Genomic DNA, 18,328 nt, shown 5'->3' on the forward strand with positions numbered 1-18,328 from the left:
TTATGGGAAAACATACCCTTGGAACACTGAGAGGGATGGAAATGTAATTTTTTAAATGAAATCCTGTTTTGAAGTCATCTATTGGGTTCTGAATTTAAAGGCAATAAAAAAATAAAGATTTTGAAGTAAGGACAGCCACTTCCTAGCTGAGCTGCTTTTTAAACTTAGAGCCTGTAAGTGGAAACTGTATCATAATTATTTTATAACTACTTTGAGGCCATGTCCTCAAAGTTATTATTATACAGAAAATTTTGCTTTGGCCTCAATGACCAGATATAGGAACATGAGGACTATGGTTTGGTCTGAATTTATTTACTCAATTTTTTTTTTTTTTTTCTGAGTGAAAACTAGGTCTAAGGGAATCATTCAATACAGTCATTGAATAAACTTGAACTTTGGCAAATCCTGGGGATGAGTCAGAGGTTACTCAGAGGTTTTTAATCTTTTCACTTGTAAAGGACACCTCTTATTCCTTTCACCTAGACAATGTTCTGAAAGAGTCTATCCACAAAATAAATTGTATTTATTAAGGGTAATGCCTTCATTCTCCCAGTCAGTTTCATCTCAGTTTGAGCTAACTGTGTTAACCCAGAGCTCATTTAATTCCAGCCAAAGGTAAAGAAATCTGACAGGGGTTAGTCTCGGTAACTGCTTTCAGGAAATTTTATGATCTCCAATAAGCTTTGAAATATTAAAAACATCTCAAGAACTCCAATGACTACTTTCATAGCTGTCTAAGGATCCTGGGACCCCAGGTTTGACACCATCTCCCTATTTAATTTCAAACTTGCTGTACAGAACCCAGGAGGCTGAACACTTTCCACAAAGAGGATCTGGTACCATCAGCTCCAGCCTTCAGGGCGTCCAGGGACATTAGTGGAGAAGTCCTGGAGGCTCACTGTTATTTCACACCCATAATGTGCACCCAGGCAACATCGAGCCACTTCCTCGATATTAAAGTCTTTAATCCTGACAACCTCACAAGGTGGTACAGCATGCCACCCCATGGCAGTTTACAGACAAGGAAACTGAGGCACTAGGAAGTAAAGGGCCTTGCTGGCCAAGGCCAAGGTTGCACAGCCACAGTGGCAGAGCTGGAATTTGTATTCAGGGAGTCTGACTCCCAATCCAACACTCTTAACCCTCTGCTATATTCCAGTCTCACAAGAAACCCACAACCACTGCACCTCAACTGAAAAGGAGAGATAAGCCAATGCCGATACCTAGTCACAAAGACAATTTGGCGTGTTTATTGAAAAGCACAGCATCTAAGGAGCTGGAGAACAACAATGAGAAACCCTCCCAGCTCCCAGAAAGGACAGACAAGCCATTACTCTCTTCCTGGAAAAAAAGAAAACAAACAAAAAAAAAACACACACATAAAGGAAATCCTTTAGCCCCTGAAATGGTTTTTCCTGTCTTCATAAAGAGGTTTGAACAACAACAACAACAAATCTGCCTGCTTTCCTTTTTAATCTTTAGACTTCTCCTTAAAGAAAGTGAATGCACTCCCCATTCAACGTGGAGTGCTGGATGTCAGACTTTTTCCTCTCCATTCAATCAGAGAACAACTCCCCAGTCTTTTGCTGAAATCCCTTGCCTTGCAGCCTGTCATTCTCCATCTTTTCCTTATCACACACACAGGGCTTGTGGGAGTTTTGAGGATGGTATAGATGCCTGAGTGCTATGCCAGGTGCATTTCTGAGCGACCTGTTCACTCCCTGACTGCCAGGATACAAGGGTTACATCACATCTGAACTTAGCTCATTGCAAGGCCCTCAGAAGACATCTGCAGAAAAGCATCACGTCTAGAAGTATCCTGGTTGGGTTCATGTGTGAGCTGACCAATCAGAGGGGGTAGTGGAGGATCACATACTAAGGCCTGGACTCAGCCTCTCCTGTGGAAGGTCCTGGATGGAGACAATGTCTGCTGAAGGCCATCCTCCTCTCCCCAAAGTTCTGCCATTTGCCCACTGTCTCGGGATCTCAGCAGGAAGCAAGATCACAACTTCTGTCTCTGCAAGTTCTTTTCTGTGTGTGTTCTCCTCCCAAGATAGGGCATTTTAGAAAATTTCATCATTTTCAATCAAGGGAACAGTTCCCTCAAATGGGGTTGAGTAACACGGGAAATTTCATGAGAAATGACTAATTCATCTCCATCCATGCCATCAGTTTCACTGTGGTCAAAAGCAGGTGTTTCCAGGCTGTGAATGAGTAGTTTGCACTTTCAAAATTAACAAATTGGACCAACACCAAGGGAAAAAAAAAAAAAAACAGCCTTAGACAGCCCACCAGGGAATTGTTTACCAGAGAAGACGAAGCTCATGGCGATGGTTTGCAAACAACACCAGACTAGCTTGTGTAAATTCCCTTCGTTTAGTCATCGTTCTTCAGCCTGTCACAGATACTGAAAGGAAATGCAGAAACAGGAAATTACAGACTATTTTAAACAGCATGTTTTATTAAACTTACTTGCTGATGCACTTTACGGCAGGATGCGAGATTCAAGTGTTCATAACTTACATCTTTGCAAGTCTTTTTCCTAAAGCGAATTCTCCCAGCTACACTATGGCATGCACACAGGGCTGGAAACAATCTCCAAACTAGTAACTGTTTCACCCTAGGTCATGTAGCTACATCACATTAAATGGAGATGTCTGAGCCATGCGAGGGAATCATACCTTGCTTATTCACTATACTATAAGTCTAAGAAAGCAATAGAGGCATCGCGTAGTTAACTTAAAAGATCCTTCATGCATTTATTAAATCACAGAATCAAAACACAACAATCTTAAAATGAATGACTAGAAAAACGTACATTGTCTCTTTTAGTATTTAAATATTGATTTCATTTTTCTCTTCATGGGACAGTTCTGCATCTAGTTTAAACCATCATTATTAATGTCATGCTGAATCCTTGTTTTTGAAAAGGCCTCGCAAAACTGGCAGGGATGTGATTTCACTACAAATGCGATGACTGCAAACTTCAGGGACTGTCATAAAAATGGATTTGAACAACTAATTATTTTTAAAAACTGTTTCCAGCTCACAATTCGTTTGAAGGATATAAAAGCTTAGCTGCATCACAAAACAACGCTCATATCCCTGTCTGATACTCACTGTGAGGCTGACACCTCTTAACACCCGTGCCTTCTGCAAGTTCTTGGCTCTCCTCTTGATACACAGAAAGGAAGTACTCAAGGGAAGCTGTAATACAAGCCCATGTTTGGAGGGATGGAGAACCAGGCTTTCCTGGAGTTATCTATGAGCTCAGAAAGCAAACACCTTCATTCACTTGCTTCTGCATTTAAAAAAGTAGCACGTGTAATGCCCCAAATTTCTATTGTCTTCGAAGATCAGGCTGAATTGCTTTACCCTAATTATTGATTTTTTAAAAAATATTTGAACTCTTTAATTTTTATTAATGTTTTTGGTGGGGAGAGGTAATTAGGTTTGTTTGTTTATTCTTGGAGGAAGTACCGGGGATTGAACCCAGGACCTCATGCATGCTAAGCATGTGCTCTACCACTTGAACTATACCCTCCCCATCTAATTGTTCTCATATAGTCACTTCCACCAGTTTTAAGTTTTTCCTGCCTTCCTCCCAGGTCCCTGTCCCTACAGTCCTGTCCCCAGGACCCCTTCAAGATGAACTTTAGAATAATAGGATTTTAAAAGTGGAAGTGTATGATGATGATTCCTTTGGCCTTTCAAAGCGCCTTTGCCCGGCTATCTTCTACAAATCGCCCACTTTTAGAGAGGAAGGACCAGAGGCAATTGGACTAAAGACAGGCACCTAGATGCCTAGGGGAGTGGCAATTAAAGGCACTCTTGGGGAGCTGGGCCATTTTCCTAAGTGAAGATTTCCCCTCATTTAACTTTTAAAAAGCTGGATTCTGCCATATGAGGTTTTCCTTAAAGCAAAGTGCAGCCACCACTTCCAGGCGGAGAGGCAGCAGTGTGGTGTGGAGGGGGGAGGGTCTTAGCTGGTCCCATCTCTGCAGGTGTAACTATAGAACCCAATCAACAGATTTAAGTTATTACGAAGGGGAGCTTTGACTACGCTGGAAAATCTGATTTAATATCTCTTGAGTAGAAATCACAAAGTAGGCACATAGGAGGCCCTAACATTATCATACCAATAACAGGAACATTTTTGTTACCTGGATGGGTGTTTAGGGATTATTTTTTCGTGAAGGAAAAAGTATTCCTTTAAATATGCTGGAAATGTCCTAAAAACAAAAAATTTGGTTACTAAATATTAGAAATTTTAATGCTGCTGGACTCAAAGGCACCCTTCATCCTGCAAAGAAGCGCTAGTGGGTTCTGCTAAGCAGATGCGTGAGTCCGCGGCTCAGGTGAGCCCTGCGGAAAATCAACTCACTTCACAGCTTTGTCCACCATCATCTGGTAATGCTGGGGGCTTAAAAGCCCAAGTCCCTTCTTTCATATTTAAATCTCCATGATATATTATGCTCAGTATAAGAATGCTATTTTTGACAAATGAATTAGCTTCCTACTAGCTTTCCCTTTTTATCCAATGAAATATTAGCCTCTAAGAATGACAATAATACAGAATTGCACCGAGCATTACTAGAAGTAATCTCTAGCTGCTCTAACCATTTACATGTGGGTCATCTTCTTGACAATTTGACATCTCATTAAAGGAATCAGCTAGGATTTGGTATTTATGGCTTCGCGTTACGCTGTTTTTCTCAGAAACTTTACAAAAACGAAAATCTTCAGATCCTTTAAGATAAAACCTTATCAATCAGCAACCACATCATTTATTAACACTGTACTCTTAATCAACAGAAATGTAAACTGACAAACTAGGACCATCCTAAAACACCTGTTAGGTGGGCCTCTCAAAGTACTCTTTAAAAAATTTTTTTTAAACTCCTGTGTGGCCACAGCCCACCATAGTTTCTACACATTCTGAGTTTTTTAAAGGAGAAAGAGCAATGGAAATGAGAAACATAGCCGATAATCATTACAATAGGAAATCTCAATGAATTTTCATCATTTTAATAAATATATATCAAGAAAAACCTCACTTTATTACAACAACACAATCATATACAGGCATCTATCATCTAAGTTTTCAACATCAAATGTTTATCAAATATTGAAAATAAAGGACAAAACATTACTAGACTATTTAGCCATAACACAAGAACATGTTTTAAAAATTGGTCCTTGTGGACATTGTCCAAATGATGATCCTACTCATACACTGTATGAATGAGACCTATATTTAATATTAATAGCAATAATAAAAAAAGCTTTATCTTGGAGAAACTGGGAGGACTTACTTATTTCCTCAGTTTGGCATTTGGTTCCCATGAAGAATTGTGTAAGGAGGCCCGAGTCAGTGAGTAACCTTGGAAATGGGAATACAGTTTAGCAGGAGGAACTGGTTGGCGTGGAAGGAAGGATGGTCAGAGGGGCACTCTGAACACTCTTTCAAATGTACAAATTAAAGACATGATTGAGAAAAATGTTGACCAAATACACAGTAGCTTTTGCCGACCGAGTCCCATTTCTCCAAAATAACTTTCCCCAAACTAAAATCTTTACATTCTTTAAGATAAAACCTTATTGATCACCACATCATTTATTAACATTGTGCTTCTTAATCAACAGCAAAAGTCATATATAAAAAACCACATGCTTTTATAATCTAAACGAGTGAAATAATGCAAAACAGATTAAAGTATAACGCATGCCACTGGTTCATGAACTTCATTGGACAAGAAAACAAAACAAAACAACCCAAAACCCAAAAAACCCAAACCCCAGCAACAGACCGTTGCCACAGAAAAGCTCGAGCAGCTAGTGCTGGTTTCTAACAGCTCCATCGTTTCCTCCATCCCTTTCCAAAAATGCCAAATCCAAAAGCAACTGGGCATCAAAAATAAAGGAAGAATAGAGATGTCGAATCAAAAGTTGAACGCAATTGTTCGAAGGTCCACCCTGTGTGTATGTGTGTGTTTTTTTTTTTCCTGTTTGTTAAATCCCTGCTGTACTCTGATTTATCCTTAATTTTCACATTGGCAAAAATTAAGATAAAGTAAGGCACCAAAAATCGCCCTGTATCATACCTCTCTAAAAGCCTCATCACCCATCACGGGCAAGCCGGGGACTTGCAGGGATTACCCTCTACTCGATTGTTGGTCACTGCCCCTGGATAGGTGTGTTTCATTCCGTCCTATCCTACTTTCATCTGTCACACATGACTGATGAATCCAAATACTTAACGGCACCATGAAGCCATTTCATCTAGTTCCCTGTCTTCAGTCTTTTATTCAGAAAAAAATACTGTATCATATAGAAGAAGCAAGACATCCTTTGCTGGTTATATTGATTTGCTTACCAAATAACTACCTAATTAATTGGCAAACATGTGGAAGTTTCTTCGCTAGTGACAGGCTCCTTGGGGGTAGTGGAAATATCACAAGGGCACATCAGCCCCCAGTCTAATCTACGGATCTTTTCTGTAAGAAAACTAACATATACTTTTAAGCATGAAGTCAACTGTTTTCTCGGTAACATCACCACATTTATAAGTAGCTCGCTGATGCCTACTATACAGATGTTTTATGCAATCTGCTCTCCAGGCATTAAAACGACACGGCATGTTCATGGCATAATTGTATCAGTTGTACAAAACTATAAAATCCATTCAAAATAAAATTTATGGGAGCTAATTGATCATGCTGTGCATGCTTCAAAGTTTCGGTGAGAAGATGGCTCATATTTTACTTCCTTTGTTGCAGCACAGTTTGTTACTTGGTGAAGGCTCCTTTTTCCTTAAGGACTTTTTCCAAGACTCACTTACATTGTTTTTTTCATTATATTCAGTCTCAAAATAATCATAAAATTGGCCTTTGCACTCAAAATCAAGGTCATTTCCCACAGGTTCATGGCGTAGGGGGCCACCATCCCTGTTGGTGTCATTACTTGCTTTCTCATCATTTAATTTGGCCTTTTCCTGAACACCAAGTGACCTGACATTAGTGACAAAGATTTCACTGGCAGGTATCTGGCCATCACCCTTGTAAATAGGTGCACTCCCTACATCGAAATCCACCTGGTGGGAACAACTCGGTAAAGGCAGAGGGGGAGAGGAAGAGGAAGACGAGGAGGCAGAGGAGGAGGAGGAAGAGGAGGCCGTGGTGGAGGCACTTCCGACATTAGCATTGACAGAAAGGGGTAAATTTAGGTAGTGACCACCACATTCTTGGTAAAAGCAGCAGGCGTGAAACTTTTCACACTCCTCTTTGGCCATCCGAGGTCGTTTTCGGTAAGGACAGTCTTGAGCCATGAACCACTCCTGGGCCGAGGGGCCATTGAAAGAGCAGGCGGGAAAGCACCAGTTATTCTGCATGATAATTTCTCCATGGATCCTTTTCATCAAATTGTTTATAAGGACAGATCTTCGGAGGTACACTTCAGGATCATCGATAAACTTTAGCTTTTCTAAGGACATATAAAGGATGTGGGCTCGTTCCTCAAAAATTGAGATGGTCTAAAAAAATCAAAAAAGGAAGAGAGAGCTTAGGAAATGGACTATATTCAAATATCATCACAGCACATATTTTCTCTCGGCAGTTTCTGGGTCTGGGAATGTTGTGGTCTTGTTTCCCCCCGATCCATTTAGAGATGCTGTCCCTGGTGGGGCTAATGTCCCTCCTTCCCAGCAGACTCACTGTTGATGTCAAGCACCTGGGAATCCAGCCACAATGCAGACCCCAGTAGGGACAGGTCAGGGTGTTCCCTTTTTCACAGTGCAGAGAAGGGGATGTGGAAACACACAAAACTAATCTATGCTGTTAGAAGTCAGGAAGAGTGGGTTCTTTGGAAGGCAGAGGGGTAGTGACTAGAAGGGGACACAAAAAGAGGTTCTGGATTGCTGGTTATGTTGTGTCTTTATCTGGATGCTAGTTACATGGTTATTTCACACTGTGAAATTCATCAAGCTGGACTCTTTTGACACTTGAATGGGTGCATATGCAAATACACACTCATAGACACATACACTCATATGTTATATGCCAATCAATGTTTTTAAAAAGATGCAGGTCATTAAGTATCTTCAAACCCTGGCCTAGCCATCAAGGAGCATGAGATTTAGCTTTCAGTCCTGTCCCTCTGGGTTTCCCTCTTGCAGTTATCTTTGCTTGACTGGGGGACACGACTAATTAACAAGGCTCAAACCCTAAAAGAATCTGTCAGTTGAAGGGCCAAAGGAGGCTTTCTTCTGGGGCTGGGCAGGAGAAGAGACACAGGGAGGGGACCAGAGGACTTGCTCCTGAGCCATGTGCTACCATCACTGTGTGATGCCTGGTACAAATCCAAAGCGGCAATTTGGAAAACTGCTGTAACCACAGCACAGAAACTGAAAAGGAAATAAAATGCTTGGGGCATGGGGGCCAGATCTTCCAGGTCATTAAAAAAAAAAAAAAAAAAAAAAAAAAGCCAAACCGGAGGAGCTGTAAACTAAACCAGCCCCAGCTGACCAAAGGAAGGAGCTACACACACAGGGAAAAGCCCCAGCACCTGCCAATGCATGCTGATGTCTTTTTATGAGCAGGGTCAAAGCAACATCTAAAGGATGGGGGTGGGGGGGAGGGAGTAAGAGGAGACAGAGAGAAAGGCAAATTAAAAAAATTAAAACTCTCTTCTGCATTTCAAACAACTGTGGTCTGGGTCATCCTCTCCTTGATTGAATTAGCAGATAGTGTTTGAAAGAAGGTTATCCTAAGGAAAAGGAACTGGTATTTCAAAAGCTTAGGATAGCCAGTTTCACAGTTCTCTGCACTTTCCCGGTCCTGTTATTTCCTTCTTATATGTGCCAAAAAGGTAGCTTTGGTCTTTTCTTGGGAATGAATTATATATTTTAACAAACTAAACATATGTAATGAATGCACCATAAAATGCATGTTTCTATTTCATGCACACATTCAAGGGATGGTGAGTCCACCCCTGTGAGGTCAGGAAAAGCCCTTGGTAACCACCCAGCGTGGGCACGCACAGAAGTGGCGTTGGCCACGGACGCTCGAGCTCAGGGACCGGGAGCAGGTCAGGAAAGAACAAGTGTGTTACCGCACCACATGAAAGCACGCATCACCGTGACCCTTAATGCAACTTGGGAAAAATGAAATCATTCGTAAAAACGTGTTCCTTGGATTATATAATTTTGTTATTTCTGGGCAGAGGCGCTCTTGCTGACTCTGTCTTCAAATACTTGTGAAAAATAACACAGGACCCAAAAAAGTGACGATTAATATGGCTCTGCTGAGAAGTGGCTCATTTTCATTGCTTGGGTGGAACAATTTAATTTCTGGAAATGGATCAAGGAACTGTTACTAAGTATCTTAAACTCTTAATAAAAATAATGACTATTAAAAAAACATACTTTATGGCTACAGCTGCTGAGTGGTGGGTGAAAATCCTCTTCTTCCACATACTTCCTCTTAAAGTATGTGATCTTGGATGTTGTTATAGGATTTGAAATTCCCCTGTAATGTGCTCCTGTGGTAATAAATCAGATATGACAAATGACATGCGGTTTGCCAGAGGTTCTCCAAACAAAATACTTTCCTTTCCCTCTAGAAGATAACTTGGCTACGTATTTGTCTGTACATGTGATGATTAAACATTTGTCTTAATAGTTGCTATCACAAGGAACCCTGTGACCCAGGCCAGGCAAAGATTTCTAGACAATTACAGAGGAAAATGACATATTTCAGCATTTGCTAATTATTCACACTCTTAATTCTATGCACAGGCAAACAGCAAAATTCATAAAGGGGAATAGTGTAATAACTACAGAATAACATTAATATTTTTTCAAAGTGTTTAAATCCATGATAATATAACACCACTGTTCAAATGTATACATCTTTAACAGTAAGCACTAATAACCAAACAACTTTTAAATGTTATTGGCTTGAGGTGAGTAAACAAATGATTATCTGCACATTGGAGTTATCATATTCCTTCTTTCAAAATATGAAATCCAAAAATTTTTAAATTGAAAATTAAAACTTGAAGTAGCAAAAGTCCTTTCTGCTCTCAAAAATGTACCAGCCATGAGTAAAAGTAGGGTCTAATTTTTAAAGATCAAGCTTTTAATCCTTTTCAGCAAATCAGATTTCAGTAAGTATTTGTTTTACATTTTAGGTTTTTTTTTTCCCCAGTCACTAGGACTACACAAAAATCCAAAGGAACTCACCTTAAAGTATAAGAATAAAGAATCAGGAAGAAAATATTTCTATTTTCTGGGCTCAAAACATTTTTTTTCCCTCTAATACCAAAGCCAATTGTGTGTTTAATAAAAAGAAGAGTCACATAGCTGCCGGGCCCAAAGTGCAGATTCCTTTATGTCCCATGGGATAAAGATTTCATTGTCAAGCCCACCAGGGCTACTCTGAGAGAACCACACAGTTCCAGAGCATAGACAACTGAAACCCAGACTTAAGAGTTTCAAAACCTTGTTTGGTTCTCTTAAAAATACAGATGTGTGACTTTTACCTAAAGCAGTAGCACATGGAAACTCCAGTTTGAATGCAATTAACCATCACCCATGGTCCTCTCCCTGGAGTGTTGGGCTCTTAGGAGAGGTGCACAGGCAGCCTGGGAAGTCCCTGGAACACGAGCTCTCTCTGCTCAGAAAGGCATCCCCAGACACCACCCCTGCCCACCAGTCAGGCCGCAGAGGGCAGCAAGGGAAGGTCAAGGGGAGTACCTGGCAGCGGGGGACCAGCTCCCCGGTCTCCCTGCAGAGGAGCCTGTGCTGGCCCTGGGGGGCTCGGGCCTCCGTAGCTGTCAGCCTCCCATAGTGTCTGGTACCCGGCAATTTCTGCAGCTCCTTCCGAGACAATGGGCTCGCAGAATCTATTCATGGACAGAACCAGAGTCATCTCTGACAGCCTCAGATCTGGAAAAAAAAAAAAAAAAGAAAACAGCCCTAATCAAGGGCCAGTCAGGGGATGGCCTTGGCATCTTCCTTCCTTTGCTTTGGGAAACTTACACTTCTCGGTCCTCCCCTTCACCCTGAAACATTTTATTATTTTTTCAAAGAAAACCTCAGCCAACTCTCTTGCTGCTATTAGCTCAGCCTCTGTGTTCAGCAATCTGAACATGGGCGGATCTTTAAAACTCCATTTCTTATTGTTCTCAGATTCCCCTCAGCCCTCTTCCAGACAGCTGCTTTGCCTCCTAAACACATTTTCCTTCTGACCTTCCCTGCAGAAAATGTACCGCTAAGAGGCAAGGCCAAAACCCTTGCTGCTTCCTTTCTATTAATAAGGCAAAATCAATTTTCTAGTCAATCCCCCGAGAGTCTCCTTTGATGAAATCCGCTAATCAATCAAAGAAAAGGATGGGCGAGGCAGAAATCTTCACCGTAATCCCTACTGATGCTCTCAGGTTCAGTCTGTTCCGCTGCCCGCTGCCCCCTCTTCCTCTCTTTCTGCAGGGCCGGCTCCTCTACAACATTCTGGGGCTCCCGCCACTTTCTTCCCCCAAAGCGGAGCAGACAGAGACACACTTGGTAGTTGTTTCCACCAGCCCTGATCGGCCTGAACTGGATCTGCCTCCAGTCAAAACACTGAGAGATGAAGACAGAAAATTGGCTCCAGTTTCAAGCCGTGAGTTGCAGTCCCACAGGAGCCAAGCACAACATCCACGGAGCAGGCAGAATATTAAACAGGAGCCAGGGCTTCAGGGCCAGAGGCAGCCGACAACTGTACACTGCAAAGCCCAGACACAAGGCAGAAACTTTCCAGGAGGCAACACACCACGGCCCTTCTGTCCAGTTCCCGCCCTTTCCTGGAGCCTGTGGGGAGACTGGGGGCCTTTCTGCTCAGAGATGCACCCTGGGCTCTTCCACACCTCAGGTGGTGGGGGCCATTTCCATGGGGGCTCAGGGTCTTCACCTGGTCCTAAGTAGGGCTCAAGGTAGGCTCAGGAGTGAGTGCCAGGAAGAAGAGGGTCTACAGCAAAAAGACCTCCTGGGGCCATAGATCAGTGGTGACAGCCAAGCTGCCTTGGTGCCTTATTAACCACCAGTTCTTTTACGAGACCCAGACCTCTGCTGTTTCAAGAACTGTCACAAAGAGTGATGTCAGGCCTGCTTTCTTGCAGATTGATTGCCTTTCAAACAGACACTAAGGGTCTAGTTCTTGCTTTTTGATCCAAATTATACAGCTTGTAATGTTTTGGGGAAAGGGCGCATCGACTATTGTCTCGTGGGAGACTGTTATTACCTACATGTTATAACAAGGGTCCACTTCCAGGTAAAAGGAGGAAAGGCACCAGGGGAAGGGGAAATAGCTTCATTAAGTGGCAACGTCCTCCTGGCTAACAGAGCAGCTCATGGCAGCAACGACTCCATCCGTCAACCAGGCTTCTCTCCGAGACCCCAAATTCTGTCCCAGCCTCACTGAAGAAGGGAGCCAGGCCTTCTGACAGACAGGGGACAAGTCTAGGTCAGTGGCTGGAATTAGGACCCAGCTGATTTGGACTGTTAAACCACATACTCCCTTTCTTTCAAAAAAATGCCCCCCAAAGAGGCAGCAGCAAGGACTTATTAGAAAACCTTATTACAAGAGAAAAAAAGGTTCGATTAATTCTCTAACAAGAAATGGTGGAACAGGCCATTTACTTTGCTCTTTGGGTCATCAATCAAGAAATTTAGACTACACTGATTTCACAAACTAAGCCATTCTTTCACCCCTCCAACTCAGCATCCAAACAAGGTGTCAAACCTCATGATAATTTATTCGCTGGGAGACTCTCATAAAATGGTCCAATTTCTTAACCTATTCTAAGAGACAACTTTATCAGGAGGTGCTACTGCCTGGAGCGTACGAATGATACGCTCTTTTTCTCAGAGCCAGTAGCCCTCTTACTGACTGCAACAGCATTTTCTTGCTTGAAATTTACACTCCCTTTTGTGCTGGATGCTGGGCATAAGATCCAAGTTTTTTGCCTACATGGAACTTTCATTACAAATAAACCAAAGCAGGTTGACAAATCCATACTCCTTAAGACACTGAAGCATTTGCAGGCCCCAAGCAGCAATTACCTTTATTTAACAGGACATTATATGGGCCTTGCACTGTTTTATGTTAAGAGTTTGTTTATATTTTAATGACGTATCGTTGTAGTTTTTGGGTTGTTAAGGATTTCAGTGTTTTCATTTGTTAGTATTGTTTCCGGCACATGAAATTCTACTATTATTTATGCATTTGAACTTGAAGCATGGCATCATAGTTTTTATCTTGGCTATTTCTTTCCTTTATGATATGTAGTTTCAGTAAGTTTTTCTTTTTTTCAACTGGGAACCTTTACACACAAAATCCAAAACTGGAGAGGTTGAGTTTTGTAAGGCTGAGTTCCACAAGTGATTCATGTAAGTCTGAATAAAATATAAATGAGTTGGGATTATTTGGGACCGGGGAGGAGATTTTGCAATTTGAGTCTTCCTAGTCTATTTAGAACATATACTGGGACGTTAACAAATTAAGAAGGGAAGTTTAATGTTCATGAAGAACTGAGTATGCGGCGCTAAGCACCAATGTTTCACATGATTCTTTATTTGTATTATGCATACACATACAAATTGTCATTTTTTTCTCAGTAGGATGAGATTTATATTGTAATTCTGCTACTGAGTTCAGAAGTTGAAGTCCACAAATTTATGTGCTGTTAGTACTAAATAGAGTCACAAAGGTATATATGTATGGCAAATTTTTTTTTTTCACGTCAGAGGTGAGTGGATTCAAAAGAAGGGTGTTAAAATATGTTCTGTCTACACAAGGGTTTAAAATCTAAAAAATAAAAAGGCCCTATCCTTTTATCCTCAGGCTCCTGCAGGACTGTTTTGTAAGCCAAGGGAATGTAGTAGAATGACACCTCAAGCATTCCTGGGAGGCCAAGGGCTAAAATGTCAACCTTTCCAGCCAATGTTCACAGTAAAGTCACTAGGCATTTCTATACAATTTGGTTTTTCCAGATGATTTGGGCTGCTTCTTTCCTTTTGAGCCATTATGATGCTAATAGGAGTGGCTGGCACACAGAACAGGGTAGCTGCAGATTCAGTGGTACTTCCTATCTAACAGGGGGTCCTGGTCATTCTCTGCTCACCCCTCCCCTCATCTACCATTGGAAAACATTTTATTAAGAGCATTATAGCAATTAGAGGTCTGATTCTAATACTGAAAAGCAGGGAAGTAAAGGGCTGATATTTTCAATACACCTTTGATGCTACCGGTCTTGGATGTCCTGCCCAGGTGGAATCAAGCCCTTGACCTGCCACTGTCCCTAATAAGGTCTCAACAGCTCATGGTGGTGGTGGAAGCAGCTGGGTGGGAGGAATAAAATCCTTCAACCTTTCTAAATAGACAGATGCTGCTTTTCTACCAGTCCCTGCAGTACACCTGTCTGCCCTGGGAAATAACATTTCTCGGCGGCAGCTCCAAAAGGCCAAGAGCTTTAGGTCGGGTACTGGGGCTGGGAATGCAGATGCTGAACCGGAGAGGGGGTGGGGGAGGTGTTCGGGCGTCCGAAACAGAGCGCCAGGTGTCCTCATCCCAGGCCCAAGACTGGGGTCCCAGGTTTGGAGACCAACCCTTGCAGGCGGGCAGCAGCCACCGTGTCCGGGTTCCCACCCAGACCCCACCCCGGGGGGTCGGTGCTGAGTCCCTCTAGGGGGAAACGGGCAGAGCCCTGCCGGCCCGCAGCCGCAGGAGAAAGTAAACAACACCCCAAGTGTCTGGGAACAAAGGCAAGTTGTCTTTCCACGGTGCCGGAGCCGTGCGCCTCTCCTGAAGAATAAGAGCTATGATTATTCTTTCTTTTCTTTTTCTTTTTTTTTTTTAACCAAGTTTCCTTCTAAGGGAAATAAACACCAAAGGTAGGATTCCAAGGAAATGACTCACGGCGGTTGGCAGGGCTCTGGCGAGGCTGGCCCCGGCCCGCGCTCCAGCCCGCAGCAGATGCCTGCCCTGCCCACCCTCCCTCGCCAGCCAGACCCACTCAGAGCCCGCGGCTGCGGGAGCGTCCTGCGCATCCCTTGGACCCGGGCGATGAGGACTCGGCCGGTGCCTCCCGCAGGCGCCCGCCTTGTCCGCGCCCCCCTCGGCCGCGGAGCCGCCTTTCCCCACGCCTCTGCGGCCCCGGCCGGGCACTCCGGAAAGTTGCTAGGGCCGAGGAGGCGGGAGGGGAGGAAGGGAGGAGAGAGGCGGAGGCGTGGACCAGGCGGGCAGCAGCCGAGCCCGCCGGGGAGGTGAGCTGAGGACAGAGGAGCCGCCGCCGCCCGCAGCGCGGCTCGGCAGGCTGGGAGGAGGGTGCGGGGGCGGAGGTGGCGGGGGGACAGAAGGTGTCAGCTCCTGCAGCTATTCCTTTTTCTGACAAACGCGCGCTCCTGACATCCACCATCCCTCCCTCCCCACCTGCCAAGCGCCACGACGTCCAGACCTGGGGTCATCCCTCCTACTGACCCTCGTCCTCTAGGATGAGGGTATAAGCGGCCACTGACGACCCCGAGGTCTCAACCGAGCTGCGGTCACCACCCGCCCCTAGACTCGGCTCGGTGCGCGCGGGCGGCAGCCGGAGCAGCCCTAGAGGCGGCAGTGGTGGCAGTTCCCGCCCGGAGAAAGGCTCCGCGGAGCACGCCAGCCCCAGGAAGAGCCCGCGCCGCCTCCGAGCCCAGCTGAGCCCCGGCCCCCACGCCGCCCCCGGTCCCGCTCCGGTCGGTACGCGTGCACCTGGTGACCCCAACGCCGCCCCGGGGCCCGGGGGGCGCGCAGGAGCCAGTCCGCTCCAGCAGACGCCGAAGGGGACCGGCCGTCGCCCTCCACTCGGCCCGGCCTCTCCGCCCCCGCCGCCCGCGCCCAACCCGGCTCTTACCGCGGGGTCAGCCGGGAGGCGGCGGCCGCGGCGCTCGAGCTGCTGCTGGCTCGCTCCAGGCTCGGCGCCAGCCCGGCCGCCGGTGCACACTCGCGCGGGTCCCGGCCCGGCGGCCCGGTCGGCAGTGGCCGCTGGTGCGCGGCGGGCGAGGGTCCCGGCAGGTCCCGCCGCCGCGACTGGGGCGCTGCGCCGCCGTCGCTGCAGACGGTTATGGTAATGAGCGGCTCTGTCTAGCGAGGAGCGTGTGAAACCCGTCAATCCTGTTTGCCATTTCCCCGTGGATTTCCGAGGAGAGGTTCTGCAGGATGCCCCCAGGGTGAGAGAGGGAACATGACAAGCGCGCCCGCTCTCCCTCCCTCCCTCCGCTCCCGCCGCCGCCGCCGCCGCTCCTCAGGCAGCACACGGGGCGCCTTCCCCTCACCCCCACCCCAGCCCGCCCCCTGCCTCCTTCCCTCCTTCCCGCCCTCCCCTCCTCCCCTCCCCTCCCGGTGCCCGGGGACACGCGGGCCGAGCTCCAGCCCGCAGCCCAGACCCCACGCGCTCCCAGGCTCCCGCCCTAGCCCCGGGGGCTCGGCTTCAGCCGAATAACGTATTCACTCTGCAGCCTTCTGAGATGCCTTCTCTCTCTTTTTTTTTTTAAATTGGGTTTACTTCTGTTGTTGTTGTAGTATGTGCGTGTGATTAAAAACAAAAAAAAAATCTGTGCCTTTTCCACCCTTTGCAAAAGACTTTCTTCTCCTTTGCCACAGCAAACGGAGATGAGAAACAGATGTCTTTGCAGGACCAAGCAGTTATTCTCCCCTCGCCGCCCGCCCCCGCCCGTTCCCCTCCGGAGCTGTATTCGTATAAAAAAGCAATCTTGGTCCGACTGCAACTTGAATTGGCAACTCTTTCTGGGTGGGGAGCCTCCAGGGAAAACCTCCAGGAAATAAAAAAGTAATAAAGGAGGCTGTCCTTGGTCAAGAGAATGTAACTTAAGCCCCGGAATCACATTATTTTGCAAATAGTAATTTTCCTCTATATTGGGCTCAAGTGGAGTTTGTTTTTTGAAACATTAATTCATAACTTCTGTCTAGGGACCCCCTCCATAGTCGAGATGGGTCATTTCAGGTGTAATGAACGCAGAGGCTGGGAAGGCATAGACCTAATAAAATGGGGGAAGGCACCTGCACAAAAGTGTTACAAAGACTATAATGTTTGTTTACTGCTACTATGCCAGATGTGCTAAATATAACACTTCTTTAAAACAGTGATCCTCCGACTGTGAAAAACCAAACCTCTGGCTGCCTGGCTCCCTAGGAATCAAGAAGAGGCACAGACTGAAAATCAAGGAGGGAAGGAACAAGATCAAGGATGAGGATTAGCATCTGCAAATTGAACCCTATCTAATTTGCATGTTTATTTCTTAGAATTGTAATTAAATTTGTGTAATAAATGTTTTCCATTTCATTGGTACGTTTAAAATTTGGGTGACTGACGTGCAGTTAAGTGAATTTCTTTTTTTTTTTTTTTTTAAGCAAATGCAGTTTATTCACTAAAGCAGCAAACAAATATTAAACATAATTAGAACTAATCTGCTTTGAAGGTATTTTTGTTGAACTTTGTACATTAAAGACTCTCAGAGGTTTTAAGGGTATTAGGAAGCTGAGAGGAGGCAATTATGCTGAAAACAGACTAACTCAACAGACTTCCAGGAGCACTATTTCATTTTTTCCAAAAGACATTTCAGGGTTGCATGCCTAAAATTGGGAATTGGGCATCCATCTTGGCTTTATTTGGAACCAGATTAAATTGCATTGGCTCATGCATGATACAGGCCATTATGATGATAATTTAAGAATTGTAAAGATGCCATTTCGTGCAATCAGTGGGGGTTGCATGGCCAGGTTATGGGTAGAATACAGTTTTTATTTGGGTAGGGGCCAAGGGTAAGGAAAGGCACAAGGGCATTTAAAAGCAGTGCAAGTACTTGAAAATCTAAATCAGTGTCTAAAACTGGTTAGTGTCTAACTCAAATAAAGAGCTAAATGTGAGGGCTTGGAGGCATGGCTTATTATTGTTTTTATCTCCCTATATTAAAGTTTTATAGCATTTAAAGGACTATGGGGAAATCCCCACATACCCTTGGCTGTGTCAAAATACATAAAGCCAAAAGGAGCAAATTAAGCATAAAATTGAGAAATAACATGAGACTAAGTATCAGCATGGGTTGCATTGGCATCTTTGGAGCCTTGGTGCTGAGAAATGAGCCTTCTGGGAAACTGGCATTGCCCTTGGGTGGGGAGGACTCTTGGCTTTAGTGCTACAACAAAATGACATCATAACCCAAGTATGAAATCATTCTACTTCACAGCACCCTTGTGGTTCTGAGTATGAACTTGACCCCATCCTGTTCAGATATGTTAGG

The 18,328-nt window shown here is 44.7% G+C and overlaps 1 protein-coding gene and 1 long non-coding RNA gene across 4 annotated transcripts; one reads left to right on the top strand and one right to left on the bottom strand.

Moving 5' to 3' along the window:
* Positions 1-5,012: 5,012 nt before the first annotated feature.
* Positions 5,013-16,250, bottom strand: SERTAD4 (SERTA domain containing 4). Of its 3 annotated transcripts, none has more exons than XM_074351885.1 (4): positions 15,922-16,250; positions 10,754-10,945; positions 9,422-9,537; positions 5,013-7,531 (listed from the first exon to the last, which is right to left on the bottom strand). In XM_074351885.1, the coding sequence occupies exons 2-4, from the start codon at positions 10,926-10,928 to the stop codon at positions 6,755-6,757; spliced, it is 1,068 nt and encodes a 355-aa protein (XP_074207986.1). In that variant the 5' UTR covers positions 10,929-10,945; positions 15,922-16,250; the 3' UTR covers positions 5,013-6,754. The 3 variants fall into 3 exon arrangements, with proteins under 3 accessions (XP_074207986.1, XP_074207989.1, XP_074207988.1); XM_074351888.1 differs by lacking the exon at positions 15,922-16,250 and adding an exon at positions 12,280-14,779; XM_074351887.1 differs by lacking the exon at positions 15,922-16,250 and adding an exon at positions 11,413-14,779.
* Positions 15,014-17,370, top strand: LOC141574771 (uncharacterized). The gene is made up of 2 exons (XR_012501865.1): positions 15,014-15,298; positions 17,172-17,370. It is a non-coding gene; the product is annotated as an uncharacterized LOC141574771 (long non-coding RNA).
* The last annotated feature ends 958 nt before the right edge of the window (positions 17,371-18,328 follow it).

Source organism: Camelus bactrianus, chromosome 23 (assembly GCF_048773025.1).
Source record: "Camelus bactrianus isolate YW-2024 breed Bactrian camel chromosome 23, ASM4877302v1, whole genome shotgun sequence".
Classification (NCBI taxonomy): Eukaryota; Metazoa; Chordata; class Mammalia; order Artiodactyla; family Camelidae; genus Camelus; species Camelus bactrianus.

Coding starts and splice junctions, on each gene's coding strand:
- SERTAD4 (XM_074351885.1), bottom strand. CDS start 10,928: ATGACTCTGGTTCTGTCCATGAATAGATTCTGCGAGCCCATTGTCTCG. Junction 9,538..10,753: donor AGCTGGTCCCCCGCTGCCAG/GTACTCCCCTTG, acceptor TTATTACCACAG/GAGCACATTACAGGGGAATT. Junction 7,532..9,421: donor TCAGCAGCTGTAGCCATAAA/GTATGTTTTTTT, acceptor TGATTTTTTTAG/ACCATCTCAATTTTTGAGGA.